Below are 16,662 nucleotides of genomic sequence, written 5' to 3' on the forward strand. Positions count from 1 at the left end.
TGGAACATTTTGATCTTTCTCTGTGATCTGAGAATTAAACAAATTAAGACCAATTCATTCACATCCAAGAAAATAGCATTATTATATTTTTCACGGCTTAATGTAAGAGCATATCAGTTATTACTAGGGCTAAGTGACTTCACAAAGAGGTTGTTTTTTTTTCTCCAGGCCTTTACAATGTCGTGAACTACAGAATTCATATGTACTTTGGGGTTCATATGGAACTAGAAAGCCATATGTAAACTTTTTTAAGAGAATGTTAGATACCTAAATGAAATTGATTCCCCCTTTTAATTATGTTGATGAATAAGCTTAGCTTCCTTGAATCAGTTTATCTTTTATTAATACTGGTACAAATACTAATTTAAAGAAATAATATAATACAACTAATGGTAATTTTGCCAACGTTAAAATAGAAACACTGAACAGAATGATTGAATATTTTTAAGTGGTTAGGCTCAAGGATTCATAAGTATATTGGCTTTAGTGACTGGGGTTCAAGTCTATGACTGCTAAATATTGTGTTGTTTCTCATTCTCTATTTTATGAACTCCTCTGACTATGTGGTCATGGAGTATAAGCAGAAAATTTATTTATTTTATTTAAAGAAATTAGTACTGATTCATTTAAAATCCTGCAACAAACATAGAGCAGATATTTTCCTAAATCATAGTTCACTCTTATGTTTTTTTTTTTTTTTTTTTTCATTATGTATTCAATAATACTAATTATTCTAGTCTGATGGAATTAGTTTATTATATATAAGATAAAAATGAACTTAAGTATTATACCAGATGGAAGAATGCTCACAGGTAACAGCGATTATAATCACCCAGTGGGAAGAGGCCTCCATAGCCAAGTGGTCATAAATTCAGTGGGTGCATAAATATACGTGCCTTGAGTGACCAGGATTCAACCCCGTGACTGCTAAATACGGTGCTGTTTCTTATATTCTTTCTATCTTCTGAACTCCTCTGAACATGTAGTCATCCTGCAGTATAAACAGAAAATTTATTTATCAACCCTCTCCCACCTGGCACACCTAAAATGAGCAGCATTTTTAATCTTCTATTGATTTCAACACAAATTGGAAAACATTGATTGTATGGCATCAGTATGACTTGGTTTTTAATAAAATGTAATTTCATACATTTTTTGTTAATTTTAAAATTGTAATTTATTAAACTTAAATACAGGGCAATATTGGGAAAAAGTCACGAGTTAGGATTGAATCTGAAAGTGTCAGCAATTCTGCCCAGGTACGATAGGAGGGAGTGTATGTTGAGAGCCTTTTCAATCAATTGGTCGAGAGCTAGTGCAAGGCTCATAGGGTAGAATTTTTCTCAGCAATGTCTGTGCTTGTTAACAGGAGAGACTGTTTTTTTACAGGGATTGTAGACACTACTAGAAGGGGTGCAAGAATATTTACTGATGCTATCGAGGCAGTCATAAGTAGGTTGGAAAACTGCTAGCTTGGGTCAATATATAGACTAATTGCTTAACTAGAGCTGCAGGCAGAGGCAAAAGTGATTCTTGTACTACTACTATTAGTATATTTACCACCCTGGAAAGCATGGAGCCTGGAACTTAAGGCCCTGCTGTGGGTCAACATGGAAAAAATAAATACATGGGCTTTGTTAGGGTAACAAAGAGTAAGAACATGTGCATGTATACTTGCATGTACACTAATACTAGGAGCATTGAAAATAAATTTGATGAATTTAAAGTACTAATTAAGTCAATGTGGTGCAGACATTATAGTGATAGCGGAGAAATGGTGTTTCTCAGATATGAGTGATGCTAAATTTCAATATGGGGAGTCAACATATACAGGAAGGAGAGACAGGACAGCAGAGTTGGAGGGAGTTATGCTCTTAGGAAAGAAGCATATTAAATCTGAGGCAGTGCATCCAGTTGATGTAGGTGATGAGTGCAATGTTGAGTTAGTTTGGTGTGATATAAGCACTGGGAAAACAACTGAAACTAGGAGAGTATCATAGGCCTAATGACTGCGATGAGTATTCCAATAAAGAAGAAAATCAGAATGTCTCATAATGGCAGATTTTAACTTTCCAGATGATGACTGAATTTGTGGGTTGGTCACTCACACACCAGCAAGACATTGTGGATTTCTTAGATGACTGTTTTCTACAGCAGAATGTTGGACAAGCAACAAGGAGGAAGCAATACTCTTGATCTGGTTATCAACAGTGATTCTTCACGCATTCATAATCCGCAGGTAAAAGACCCACTGGGCAGCAGAAATCACAGTGTACTAATGTGGAATTTAATTAAAGACAACACTACTATCAAGGGTAAGGAGAAAGGTTTTTGCTTTCGTAAGAATGACTACAGTGGTCTTGAATAGTTTTTTTAATTTCTGTGCAGTGGGAGCAACTGACAATGTTACCAACAGCGAATTCTTAATGGGGAGTATTCAGGGAAGTAATCAAAGAAGCTACTAGGCTTTTCATACCAACAAAGAAATACTGTTCAAGGTTTAGACCTAAAGGAATGTCAGATGAACTATTGAGACATTATTATTAGCTGCATTAGTAGAGGCATACGATGCAAGAAAGCAAGCTTAAGCAGCATCAGCCAAAAAGAAAAAAAAAAAATGCTCCCATTTCACCCCTCCGTTCATTCATTCCAAATACCTGTCCAACTCAGCCTTAAATTTAATTAGGCTATCAACTTCCACAACAAAGGATGGAAGTCTGTTCCACCAACCAACTACCCACTGGCTACATGGTGCAATGAAGCCTAAGGCTTATGCTGCACCAGCCAAAAAAAAAAAAATAAATAAATAAAATTCCCCAAGTTATCCTGAGAGAGAGAGAGAAGGGAAGGGAATCACAATCACCAAGAAAGAAAAGAATGATGATATCCAGCTCAGGCCCCTGGCTGTGCCAAGCCCATACTCACCAGATGTGAGCCCCTGGACATGTGGCAGAGAAGAAAAATACATGGGATGCATATATATATTATCAGGTGATACAGAAGCCTATAGTAGATATAAATTAGTGTGTATTTAAGTCATAAATGAGGTTAGGCAAGCTAAGGCACATTATGAGAAGTGTGGCAAAGAATGCCAGAAAAAGCAACAAAGCCTTATTTACTTCTAATAACATTAGAACGAATGGGTTGAATCACATTGGTCGACTTAATGTCACTGATTTAACTTGTGATAATTCTGCTCAGTTGCTGATAGGCTGAATAGGATTTTTCCTCTATATTCACACATGATAATTTCTTTAGAGAGGGGGATGCCAGAAGTTTATCAAATTCTAGCAGGGAGCTAAATGATTTTGTGATAACTGAGAGGAATGTGGAAGGGAATTGTTGAAGGTTCAAAATAAAAATAGCACCTTGATGTGGATGGGATCTATCAAATTACATTAAGGAGGCAACAGAGAGGTAAGCAAACCCTTAGCAAGAATTATGAGAGCATCTTTGGATTCAAAGGAGGTCCCTGTGGACTGGAGATTGTATCTCCAATTCACTAGGGAATTAAAGGATGACATGAGTAATTACAGACTTAGCTTAACTTCTGTTCCAGGCAAAATAATGGAGTCACTGGTTAAAGAGAGATCTTGTCTGATCAATTTGATTGGTTACTATGATGCAGTGATAAAGCAACAGGATGATGGAAAAAAATAATTTTGATATCATATATACTTGGATTTCAGGAAAGATTTTGATACTGTTACATATAAAAGGCTGCTGTAGAAATTGGAGCCACGTGACATTATGGTAAAGTTATTGCTGTTGATAAAGAGATGGTTGATGGGAGAAGACAGAGTGGTTATCAGTGGACTAATGTTGTTAGGGAGTCCCACAATTTCATTGCTGCACCCATTGTTGTTTTCTGTATTTATTAATGACATTGATGAGGGTATACCTGGCTTAATGTTTGCATTTGATACAAAGGTTGGCAGGGTCGTTAATGACAGTAATGAAGTTATGCTTCTATAACAAGATCTAGAAAAAACTAGACAGATGAGGTGAGAAATCAGTTCAAGTTTAACATTGGCAAATGCAAGGTACTACATACTGGGATTGGCAAATGCAAGATACTACATCTGGGATTACTGCTATATATGGGTAGCAGTAATCCCAGAGTAACATATCAACAGTGTGGTGCTAAACTCTGAGTAGTGGAAAATGAAAGAACCTGAGGCTAATTGTGAAGTCAAATATTAAGTTTTCCAAGCTGTACAGATAGGCTTCCAGGACAGCTTGTGGGGTTTTGTCAGAGGTATACAGGAATTTTTAAGGTTGCAGAGCTGCTAGAATGGATACAGAGAAGGGCAGTGATATTAGTGAGAGAAATAAAGAAGTGCTATTACCAAGAAAGGCTTCATTTCAACATCTGGAGACTAGTCACCTGCGAGGTGACCTGATTCGAGGCATTTAAGGCTTTGAATGATTTTAGCAAATTCAATGCTGAAGGACTCTTTTCTTTTGCTTAATCTATTCACAGGAGAGCGCATAAATTCAAATTGATGAAGGTGGTTGCAGAATAGACATGGAGGTTTTTTTTTTTCCTTCAGCGAATGGGTGGTTGATTGCTGGAACAAGGTGCCATCCATTGTTAAAAGTGAATAGTTTGAATAAATTCAAAGAAGTTGACAACCTATTGGATAGGTGAAATGATTTTATTTATTTTATTTTTTTTTCTTGGCTGATGCTGTATAAGCTTGCTTTCTTACATCATTATATGATATTAAAATTAGTTTATGTATCCAGTTCCTTTGTGACCACATTGTAGTAAGTTGGTAACCATTTAAAATTTGTCAAACAATATTTTCCCTTAACTGGACTGAAGTTGTGCGTATGTATCCTCGATTCAAAAAGGGATCAAAGGGTGACAGGAGTAATTACATATCTGTTAGTTTAAGTTCTGCTCTGGAAAAAATAATGGAGTCACTGGTTAGAGAAGTAATGCAGCACCATCTAGACAGGAATGCAGTTATACCACAGTCACAGAATGGATTTTTTAAGAAGCAGTCTTGTCTAACCAATATGATTGGTACTATGATGCAATGACCAAGGAACTGGATGCAAAAAAAATAATTTTAATATCAGCTGCTTGGATTTCAGGAAGGTGTTTGATACTGTTGAATATAAGACTGCTGTAGCGATGTGTCCTGCATCTTTCAGCATTTTATCTGTTTTGTCCTCTAATCAAAGGTTGGATGGTTAGTGTTTGTGAAGATTACTTTCATGTTGAGCTAGTAGTGTAATGGTTAAAAGGATTTTCATTTGTATTTTTATTACTTTTTGTATACATGATCAAAACCAGACAAGCATTTTTTTTTTACCCCTATCAACTGTTCCTTGGTTCTTTTGAAGGTTTCAGTGTTAGTCCCATTGTTATTTTCAATATTTATTAATGATATCGATGAAAGCTTATCTCATCTTAATTTCTAAGATGTGGCAACTGAAGTTTAACACTGACAAATGTAAAGTAATACATATGGGTAGCAGTAACCCCAGAGTAACGTATCAACTGGGTGGTACTACACTCAGGATAGTGGAGAATGAAAATAACCTGGGGGTAATCGTGCAGTGAGATATGAAGTTTTCTCAGCAAACTTCATATCTCAGAGCTCATTGTGTCTTGTCAATAATATACAGGAATTTTGCTAGCAGGGATAAGGGGTGATTGTCCCCTTGTATAAGGCAATGGTCAGGCCACACCTTGAGTACTGTATCACAGGTCTGGAGGCTGTATTGTAGGAAAGATGTAGAGCTGCTGGAATGAGTACAGAGAAGGGCAACTAGATTGGTGAGTGGAACAAAAGGCTGGTGTTACCAAGAAAGCTTAAGTTCTGCAAATTGCAGCTTCTGGTGACTAGACACCTGTGAGGTGATCTAGTTGAGGTGTATAAGGCCTTGAATGGATTGAGCAAGTTCAATGCAAATGAGATTTTTTTTTTCTCTTGCTCAGATTACTCACCTGAGGGAGCATAAATTCAAATTGAGGAAAGACAATTGTAGAATAGATGTGTAGAAATTCACCTTTAGCCAGCAGGTGGTTGATAGTTGGAACAAACTTCCATCTGTTGTAGTGGAGGTCAGCAACTTAAATAAGTTCAAGGCAAAACTAAAACATTTGGAGTGAATGGATGGGTGAAATGGGAAGGGTGTTTTTTTTTTTTTTATATAGCATCATATGCTCTTCTAATGCTAAGCTTGTGGGTGATACAAAGGTTGGGCATGTGGTTAATGACAGTAATCAGTATGAGCTACTGCAACCAGGAAAATTAAGTTTATTGGCTGAAAATAGCTGTTGAAATTTAACATTGACAAATGTAAGGTACTGCATATGGGTAGCGGTAATGCCAGAGTAACAGTTTCAACTGTGGTACTGCACTCAAAGTATTTTAAAATGAAAAAGACCTGGGGAATAATTGTGCAGCGAGATATGAAATTCTCTGAGCAGTGCAGACTGGCTACCAGAACTCCATGGTGTTTTGTCACTGATATACAGAAACTTTACTATCAGGGATAAAGAGTTGATTATTCCTTTGTACAAGGCAATGGTTGGGCCACATCTTGGCTACTTTATACAGGCCTTGAGACCTCACTTTTGCAAGGATGTAGATCTTCTGGAACAGCTGCAGAGAGGGGCATCCAGATTGAAGAGAACAAAAGGGGATTCTTACTAAGAAAGGCTTCATTTCTGCAGATTACAGCATCTGAAGACTAGACACCTGCTGGGCAATATGATTGGGTTTAAGATCCTGAATGGATTGAGTAAGGTAATGATGGCATGTTTCCTCTTTCTGAGGCGACACACGAGGGAGTACAAATTCAAGTTGAGGAAGAATGGTTGCAGGATAGATTGTGTGGAAGTTTGCCTTCAGCTAGCAGTCGGTTGATTGTTGGTGGAGGTGAGTAGTTTGAATAAATTCAGAGAACAACTAGATAAATTCTTGGAAGCTATAGATGGATGAAGTGTGTAATTTTTTTTTTTTTTTTTTATATTCCTGATACTATACAGGTAGTTCTCGACTTTACGAGTTAATTCGTTCCCAGCGTGCGTTCAGAAAGCCAGAATTTATTTCCCATAGACCTAATGTTAAAAATAGGGGTTACATTATGAACAATGAAATTAGTTAGCTAATTAGTTTGTTTAAACAATTATTGATTTATCCAAAGAAATGAAAACATAGCCTGTAAAATCAAGCAAATTATAATAATAGAGAAATTATTTGACTTACAAATGTTAAAGAATGTTTATTCATCATCGACTAAATGCACACTCATTGATCACTCATTATTGGCTCGGAACTAGTCGGTTTGTTGCACAGTGTCGTCTTCAGAAATGCTTCAAGGGGTGTTTATTTCCAAGATAATCTTCTCTTTTCTTTATAAATTTCAATGGCATGCATACGCATTTTGTTTTAAACGTCGCACAAATTGCAACTAACACGATGTGCGCGGAGTAACAAGTTTACGAAGCAAAAAAAAGATGAAGAAGATTCCGAAAATTTGTTTTTTATACGATTGAATATCAGAAAATGGGAAACACATTTCAACATAATAACGTAAAAACCCACACTATTTTCACAAATGCAAGAAGATCTAGTTTACTGCCCGTTTATAATTGCTTGCAGTAACAGAAAAGCCTAATAACCCGGAAAGTGCAAATTGTTTTATGGTTGTGGCCTCCAGAAATGTGCTTTAGAAAAATGTCACAAAGGCGTTCAAAATTGGTTCTTATAACGAAACATATGATAAAGATGAAAGTGTAGTGCGTTTAATGATTTGAATTTGTAACTAATACAATTTACACTATAAAAACGACCTTTTAGGGAATTATATAGCGAAAATTTGAACTTCCGAGGTCGTGGATTGAATTACCAATGTGTTAATTGGTTCACATTACGATATTTTCGCAATACGATGGTAACGAATTAATATCGTAAAGCGGGGTACACTGTATTTTATAGCTATGCGCGTGGTTTGAAATGCGGTATTTATGAATGTTTAACATTCGTTTTTCGCAATTAATTTTCATATTTTCGATTTTGTTGATACTTAAAAAAAACACCTCGTAAAGCGAGAACTGCCTGTATAAGCTTGCTTCCATCATTTGCCAATACTACTACTGCCGTTAATACTATTACTAAAATGTCCCACCAAGAATTGTTGCTGATCTACATTTTGATGTACTTTAAAATAAAGACAAATATATTTGGTATATGTATACTAAAAACAGTCTCATGATGTGTTTAATCTGAATTATTTTTTCTGTTCACTGGAGAGAATTTTTTTCGTACTGAAAGTGAGTGAATGAATGAAATAATTTATATAGATTTTGATATTCTGCAAATTTCTTACCCATTCCATGGTGTTCTGTTAGTTTAAAGGTTGAAACACTGCAAAGGCACATGATGCAAGAAAGCAAGCTTTTATAGCATCAGCCGAAAAAAAAACAAACATCCTTCTCATTTCTCCCATCCTCACTCTAAATGTTTGTCTAGTTCTGCCTTGATATTATCATCATTCTTCTCTTTCTTTGTAATTACCTTCTACTTTTGACTTGTTTTCTCTCTCTCAGGGTAACTCTTTTTTTGGTTGTGCTTCATAAGTCTCAGGCTTTCTTGCACCATATGGCTAATAATAATGTAATGTCTGTTGCAAACAGAATTTGGTCTTCTACCCAGGGGATCACATCTTGTGAGTATGGACTTGGCACACCCAGAATCCTCAGCTGGATATCATCATTCTTCCCTTTCTTGGTAACTCCCTTCTACTTCACTCTCTCTCAGCCGGGGTTCAAGCCCGTCACCACCAAATACGGAGGATGCGGAAAGGTCAGGGAATGATCACCGCATATCCTGGAGCAATATGGCTTTGTTGCTAATGCTCCTAAAAACCAAATAACAAATCTCTGTCTCTCTCTCTCTCTCTCTCTCTCTCTCGCTCTCTCTCAGGGTAATTCAGAAATTTTTTTTGGCTGGTTCAGCATTAGTAGCCAATATGGTGCAAGGAAGTCTCAGGCCTCCTTACACCATATGGCTAATAATAATAATAATCTTTTCCTAGGTCACCCTACTTTTCTTTTATGTTTTGTTACCTGTTTTTATTGGTCTGTTCTTTCTCCTCTCAGCCTTTTATCTGTTTTGGCCTCTAGCCAAAAAAGGTTGGATGCTAGTGTTTGTGCGTATTACTTGCATGTTGAACCAAAAGTGTAATGGTTATAAAGGATTTTCATTTGTATTTTTATTACTTTGGGTACACATGATCAAGTCCAGACATAAGCATTTTTTCCCCTCCAAACTATTCCTTGATTCTTTTGACAGAAAAATCGAGTGAACTGATATAACTGAAAGATATAAATAAAAAAAAAAGCATGTCACCAGGAACGGAATTTACTAATTAATTAAACTAACCATTGAATGTGAAACTTGAACCATAATTTTGACCTTCCACCTTTCAACAAGCATTCAACAATGTTATTTTGTGATTTACTTGGATCACAGAATCTAGCATCCTCTTGAGTAAAAGTAAAATAACTAGTTAGACAATTCTCCAAAAGCGATATGATGGGGTAAGAATAGTGTCTAGTTTGCAAGTGATCAGAGCTCTGGCAAGAGGTGCTGTGATAAACAGCTGAATGAATAAAAATTTGAATTAATTATGGATAATTGATTGAAAATAAAACTTGTTTTCATTGGAGTTTTATTTTCATTCAACAAGCTTCTTTTTCAGTGGATAACATAAACAAAAAAGAAAGCTTGTTGAATGAAAGGCAAGATAAAATAACCATATGAGATTGTAAAGACAAATGAAAAAAAAAAAAAAAAAAAGTTGGCCCTGCTTTATTATATCAAATAATCTCAAAAATAGGATTGCATTTGCATTCACATCCTAAATTTACTCTGCATCTTTTTAAGTCCAGAGTGACTGAAAATAATATGTATTGAGAAATTAGCATATGGAACTTTTCATTTCGAAATGAGCATTCATGTGCAACTTTAAAAATTTTGAAAATTAAAAAAAATTAATCTATATCAGTATAATTTTTTCTAGCTACTAATGTACAGTATTTATAACTGATGGAATATATAATACTCTTCATTGTTGCAGCACTTATCAGAATTCCTCAGATTTGCACATTGGAGTCACAGACTCAAAAGGTAAATTTTCCTTTTCTTTATTAGAAGATAATTAATTTACCTAGCTTCTTTTTAAAATATATTTAAATGATTTTATTTTTATCCCAGTGATAAATGCTACTGCATTTTCCAGTTCTACAGTGTATTGTAAGAAGGATGTGTTATATTTTATGCAGAATTTAAATGGTATAGTAAAAAACACAAGACTGTGTAAATTATCATTTGTGAAATTTATTAGAGATTTAAAGCTGTGCAGAAAGAATAATGGGGAGGATGGAAATGCTTGACATTAGAGTTGTCTTATTGCCTTTTTCTGAGTCTGAAAGAAGTCTAAAAGAATGCCTACCAGCCAGAGTAACATAAAATACACGCAACTTGCTAAATTGAATAGACATAAAGGTTCAACTTTACATAAACTTTGGGAAAATAAAGACATTATTATTCAGAGAGCAGATAAAGGAGATACAGTTGTAATACTCGATAAACCGATTATATAAATAAGTTAGATTCAATTATATCACATACCTCCACTTATCTTGAAGTAGACCCAGTACTATTTACCAGTTTGGTCAATCGGTACAATAAAACATTAACCATGTATCGAAAAAATGAGTACATTACTATGTCTCAGTTAAAGGAATTGAAGGCCAGAACATACAACATTCCTGCACTTTTTGGTCAGGTATATAGTATTATAAAACCCTTTAGACAGGTGATACAATTTGGGATAAAAAACTACAACACATTACTTAATAACCTTAAGGACTGTGGATGCAGAGATAATGATAACTTATTCTTGCTGGATGTTACTTTGTTATATACAAATGTAAACATTGAATACACGTTAGATATTCTTTGGGATATGTTGAATAATAATTCTGTACCGATTAATTATACCAAGCTTCCTATTAAAGAAATTTTTCACTTAATTAAACTCTTAGTTGAAGCCAACTATATCACCTTTCGAGACAAAGTATACAAACAAATTTTTAGTTTGGCAATGGGATTGAGTCTGAGCTGCTTAATATCGGCTGTCTATCTCTCAACGATTGAGCATATCCATTTGATGCCTTTTCTACCCTATATCACATACTATGGGAGGTTTTTAGATGATGTTCTTGTTATTACTGATAGTAGCACTATTCAAGATATTTTACATTGAAAAGGGAAAAATACTGTCGTGTAATTTTCTAAATTTCACGCTTACTTGGGGCACGAATAAAATCCAATTTAACATCTATCGTAAACCAACAAACACCAGTATGCTTATACATTATAACAGCTATTACCCATTCACCTAAAAAAGGTATTTTATCTTTAATCCATTTCCCAATGCCTATAAATATTCAACGATGGAATCTGCTTTAGATTCAGAAATACAGATATTAATCAGCGGATTCTTAAATTCAATAAACTAAACTAGGGTACAAGCTAAGGATAGGATACAAAAAACTGCACCAATCAACAATAGTAACATCAAAAAATACCTTATTTGTGTCCCATATGTTGAACAGTGGCACAAACAGCTTAACAAATTCTTTAAAGATACTGAATTTAAGATTGTGGCCAGTACACGCTATACTGAACAATCACTCAATCCTTTCCTCTTTCGTGAAACAAAAAATGACTTGGTATACAACATTTCTTGCAGTGATTGCAACTTGTCTTACGAAGACTCAATGCGATTCCGTTGAATGTTTGGGTAAAGCAGCATGCATCCTCAGTTCGTGCTTCTCGTTCAGCAGCATCAGAATTAGCATTTCATGCCATTAACAAAAACCTACATTTTTATTTTATTAACAAAGCCAAAATACTTGGTGTCCAATGTAATTATATGAGACTATTAATTGCAGAAAGCATCAAAATTAAATTTCATAAGAATTCTATTAACATTTGCCATCCATAACTAATCTCTTATTTGTGGTCTTTTACCAATTAATTACCACGTAAACGTGCATGCATGAAGACAGTCTCTCTGTTTAAGATTCAAGCTTACATATACTCCGTAATTTCTATTCCTGTGATAACATACGGTCAAAGCTCTGTCAGCTTCAGAAAAGAAAATCGTTTTTCAAAATTTACGTTGAACTTTTTAAATTAATTTTTTTTTTTTTTTTTTTTTTTTTTGTTTTTAATTGATTTTTTACTATAATCATTTTGCCTTAATCTTTTATCCATTTTAATTTCTGGAGAGTATCATACAGAAGTGTTCTATGTATGATATTGAGGTAAATTTCTCTTATTCTTCTACAAAAAGCTAATTGGAATAGCATACATGAGAGGATGCCAAAATGTGCTAAAAAAAAAAAGCAAACTGATGAGAAACAACTGGACGACTGACAAAATCTTAGAAATGATGGAAGAGAGAAGGAAGTTTAAAAAACTTAAAAATAAAAAACTTACAAAAAATACTGATAGATGAGTTCATAAAGAAAATCAAAGAAGCAGAGAAAAATGGCTATAGAAAAAATATGCTAAACTTGAAGAATTATAGCATAAATATGATTTATCCCGCTTGCGTAGAAACAAGAAATCAAGAGTTATCGGAGATTCAAAATACCTTGTGTAATGAAAAAGGTAGATAACAAATGTCTGTTAGATGAAAAAGGTAGAAAAATAAATTAAAAATCATCTTTGATGATCAAAAATAGAAATCACCCAATGGCGAAACAAATTACGGTCTCTTTATTGAAATTTGGAGTGGAATATACCATCAGAACAACAGAAAAAAAGGCAAAGCCATAGTAACCCCAGATGAAATTCCAGTTGAGATATTAATATTACTTGATAATGACAGCATCACTACATTAGCATTAGTAGAGGCGTTTGATGCAAGAAAGCAAGCTTATGCAGCATCAGCCAAAAAAAAAAAATAATAATAATAATAAATAAATAAAAAATAACCACTTCCACTTCACCCCTCTGTTCGTTTGAAATACCTGTCCAGCTGAGCCTTAAACTTATTTAGGCTATCAGCTTCCACGATAAGGGATGGAAGTCTATTCCACCAACCAACCACCCGCTGGCTAAAGGCAAATTTCCTCACGTCTATCCTACATCTGTCTATTCTCAATTTGAATTTATGCCCTCTCAGGTGATTATTCTGAACAAAAGGAAGAATCCCATCAGCATTGAGACATTATTAACTACTCTGTTTAATGAAATATATGAATCATATCTGCAATGTGTTTAATTGTCAAAGATGTTCTTTTTATGGTTACAATGTTATTTATGCTGAAAGTTTGCTCAGCTTCAGCACTGCTAATTGGTTTGAAGGATATTTCTGGCTTTTTTAATTGTAAAGGGAATTTCACTCGATTTTAAAGATAAATTGTTTTTGACAAAATCTCTAAAGTCATTCATTTTTATTTCACATTTCATTATAAAACTTAAATTTCTTATTCATTTTTCATGCCATGGCCCTCATGCCTCTTGCCATGCAGACCAAAGTTCTCCCATATTCCACAATTTTGGGTAGCATGTGTTTAAAATTTCTTTCAGTTCCTCGTCGTCAATGATATCATTTTTTTTTATTTAAAATTATTCTGTTTCATTAATAACCGATCTGTTAAGGATAAAACAATGCAGTTTAATAACTTGTCACATGGTAATTTTTTAAATGTGTTCCTACTTTTGATTTTGATTCTTCAGCATGCTCTCAATTTTAGCTTCATGATTCGAACTATCAATGCTATTGCTAACTTTTCAAGTTAGCAATAGCATTTATAGTTTGAATAATTAATTTAACTGCTTTTACTATAGTGATGCTGTGACTTTGTAAAGCTGCTGAAAGGTAAGAGAGCTCCTGCAGGAAGTCGATCGTTAGTGCTAAATTGGAAAGAAATTCCAGATTTAAAAGTTGGTTTAATAATCCCGAATATTTAACTTCTGATTCAAAATGTTTGCACAGAGTGGGATAATTCCTCCAAACCACAAGCTACATCACAAGCTGTCCATCTTGACCCGAACACACGACCGACCTTTATAATTTCCACTTCAAGTTCTTTAGCAATCATCCTTAAATCACACAGACTTTTTTTGGACATTGGTAATATTAACCCCAGAGGCTCACATCTGGTATGGGCTTGGTACACCCAGGGTCCTGAGCTGGATATTTTTTTTTTGCTGGGGCAGCACAAGCCTCAGGCTTCCTTGCACTACACTTGGTCGTCGACTTACGACCTATGCGACTTACGACCACAAAAAATAGTAATAATAATAAATAAATTAATAAATCAGGAAGTCACTACTGAGGACACCCATAACCCAGGTGATGAGGCACATCGATGACGGGAGGCCTGAGGACAGCACCAGGTACATACACCCAGTCGCTTTCAAGCATCTGTTGCGTGTGGTGCATTAATTAAAATTCTACTGAAATACGCATAAAATGTTTAGTAAAAGGAAAATGCCTTCATCTACATATACGCCAGCTAAGAAGTCAAGGAAAACTATTGATTTAGAGTGTAAAATGAAAATTATCCAGCAGTATGAAGGCGAAAAGAAAGTGAATACGATAGCACGTGACTTGAAGTTATCACATTCCACGGTATCGACAATACTTAAGGACAAAGAAAGAATTCGGGAAGCTGTGAAAGGTTCTACACCTATTAAGTCTACAATTTTAACCAAAAAACGACAGGAACCCATCCATGAAATGGAGAATTGTTGTTTGTGTGGATGGAAGATTTAATACAAAAAAATACACCCATGAGTCTTCACACAGTGCAAGCAAAGGCTAGAAGTTTGTTTCAGAGTTTAAAATCACGCGCCGGAGACGATTACGCAGAAGATTTTCAGGCTAGTACTGGGTGGTTTAAGCGTTTTAAAAAAAGATTTGCTTTGCATAATGTCTCTTATAAATAAACAACTCCTACCTCAACCCAAGAACATGACCCTGACGATGCACAACCCAGCACAAGCAAAGATTAAAAATTTATTATGTAAATTTCATTTGTATTAATTTTTACATTAATTTTAGATTGTATTTTTGTGTTTACAGTACATTATATACAGTATTATTTTTCGCATTATGTACAATATAATTATAGATTGTAGTTTTGTTTTTTTATAAACAGTATGAATAATAAACCAATTAAAATGTAGAGAACATTTGAATTTATCCTCAGAGAGAGAGATAGCCTAGGCGTAGAAACGAAGGTATGTACAGTATCGCTAAGTAAAAGATGAAAACATTACTGTATTAAAAATGAAAAATAAAAGATGATAAAAATTTAAAAGATTATAAAAATAAATTATAAAGATGATAAAAAGATTAGAAAGGTTAAAAAATACTGTTAATAAATATATGGCCGACATACGACCAGATCGACTTACGACCTGTCAGTCAGAACAGAAGTCGGTCGTAAGTCGACGACCAACTGTATATGGATAATAATATAATACATACATTTTTTTTTAATGTATGCCATTATATTTTGGAACAAGGTTGTGTCGAACCATTTTAGTACCTGATTCAAGAATGAAAAATTGCACCCTCCCCTAAAATATATAAAAAAAAATTAAGAAAAATGACTTATTTAAAATATTTCTGGTACACAAAAAGATTGTCTTGCAAAAGCTAGATGATAAATGGATTGGAATAATCAAAACAAAATCGAAAACATTGGCAATTATTTAATCTTTTTTTGGTGCAGCTTTCAGCTTTTAATCTGAGGCACGAGCCTCATTCACCTTGACATCGGCATGGCTCTGTTTTGGAACATTTTCTTCACGGTTAAGGCCCTGACACAGTTTCAAAATCTGCCAATATTTCATCTTTGGACAGTTTATTTAATATCTTAGCCCCCCCCCCCCCATCACTACTGTCACTAGTTCTTTGAGTACTATCCACTATCAGAATCATTCTGATATTCAGCTACTGTGACCATGTGAACTTAGGAAAAATTTACTGAAAGGTGTGAATAACTCACTTGTCCTAAAAACAGATGACTGCATTCCAGAATAAAGTGGAAGGAAAAACACAGGTTGAAGTGAGGCTATTATCAGTGTCAGGAATATTCCTTAATCTTCTGACTGGTTGTGGAAAGCATATTAACTAGCTTCTTGGTAAGTGGGATAGATAGCTGCATAGGTTTTACGGGCATCACTAACATTACAGAATGGTAATCCCTTTAACCCTTAATTCGTGCTTTCTGACTGCTTAAATTGCCTAAAGGCCAGAGGTGAGAACAGTGTGTACAAAGACAAGTCTCTTGTAATCCGTTTGTTATATGGAAATTTTCTTTGTTCTACAGAAACTATTTTAAATGTAATTACCAAGAGGAATTTTAAAAAATTTGCTATAAAGAAGTTTGTTAAACAGAGATCCGACTGTAATTAAATCAAAAATGAAGAAATTTTAAAATGCATAACTGGTCGATTGCGTCATTAAAATGCTGATGATGGGGGCCCTGCTTACCCCCACGTTAGTTCTGGCTATGTACACTTAATAATTGAATTCGGGATTTCATTTGTAAAATAAATCTTTTCAACAATGGGCTCGCAAATTTTCAAAAATAATAATAAT

The 16,662-nt window shown here is 34.6% G+C and overlaps 1 protein-coding gene across 1 annotated transcript in view; it reads left to right on the plus strand.

The window, feature by feature from the left end:
• Nucleotides 1-16,662, plus strand: part of LOC150077760 (MKRN2 opposite strand protein-like) — a 31,210-nt gene that overhangs the window by 914 nt on the left and 13,634 nt on the right. Inside the window, exon 2 of the mRNA XM_090384946.1 lies at nucleotides 10,105-10,154. Within this exon, the coding sequence (XP_090241072.1) occupies nucleotides 10,105-10,154 (50 nt within the window). The remainder of the gene's footprint in view (nucleotides 1-10,104; nucleotides 10,155-16,662) is intronic.

Source organism: Mastigoproctus giganteus, chromosome 11 (assembly GCF_048544385.1).
Source record: "Mastigoproctus giganteus isolate SK-2022 chromosome 11, ASM4854438v1, whole genome shotgun sequence".
NCBI lineage: Eukaryota > Metazoa > Arthropoda > Arachnida > Uropygi > Thelyphonidae > Mastigoproctus > Mastigoproctus giganteus.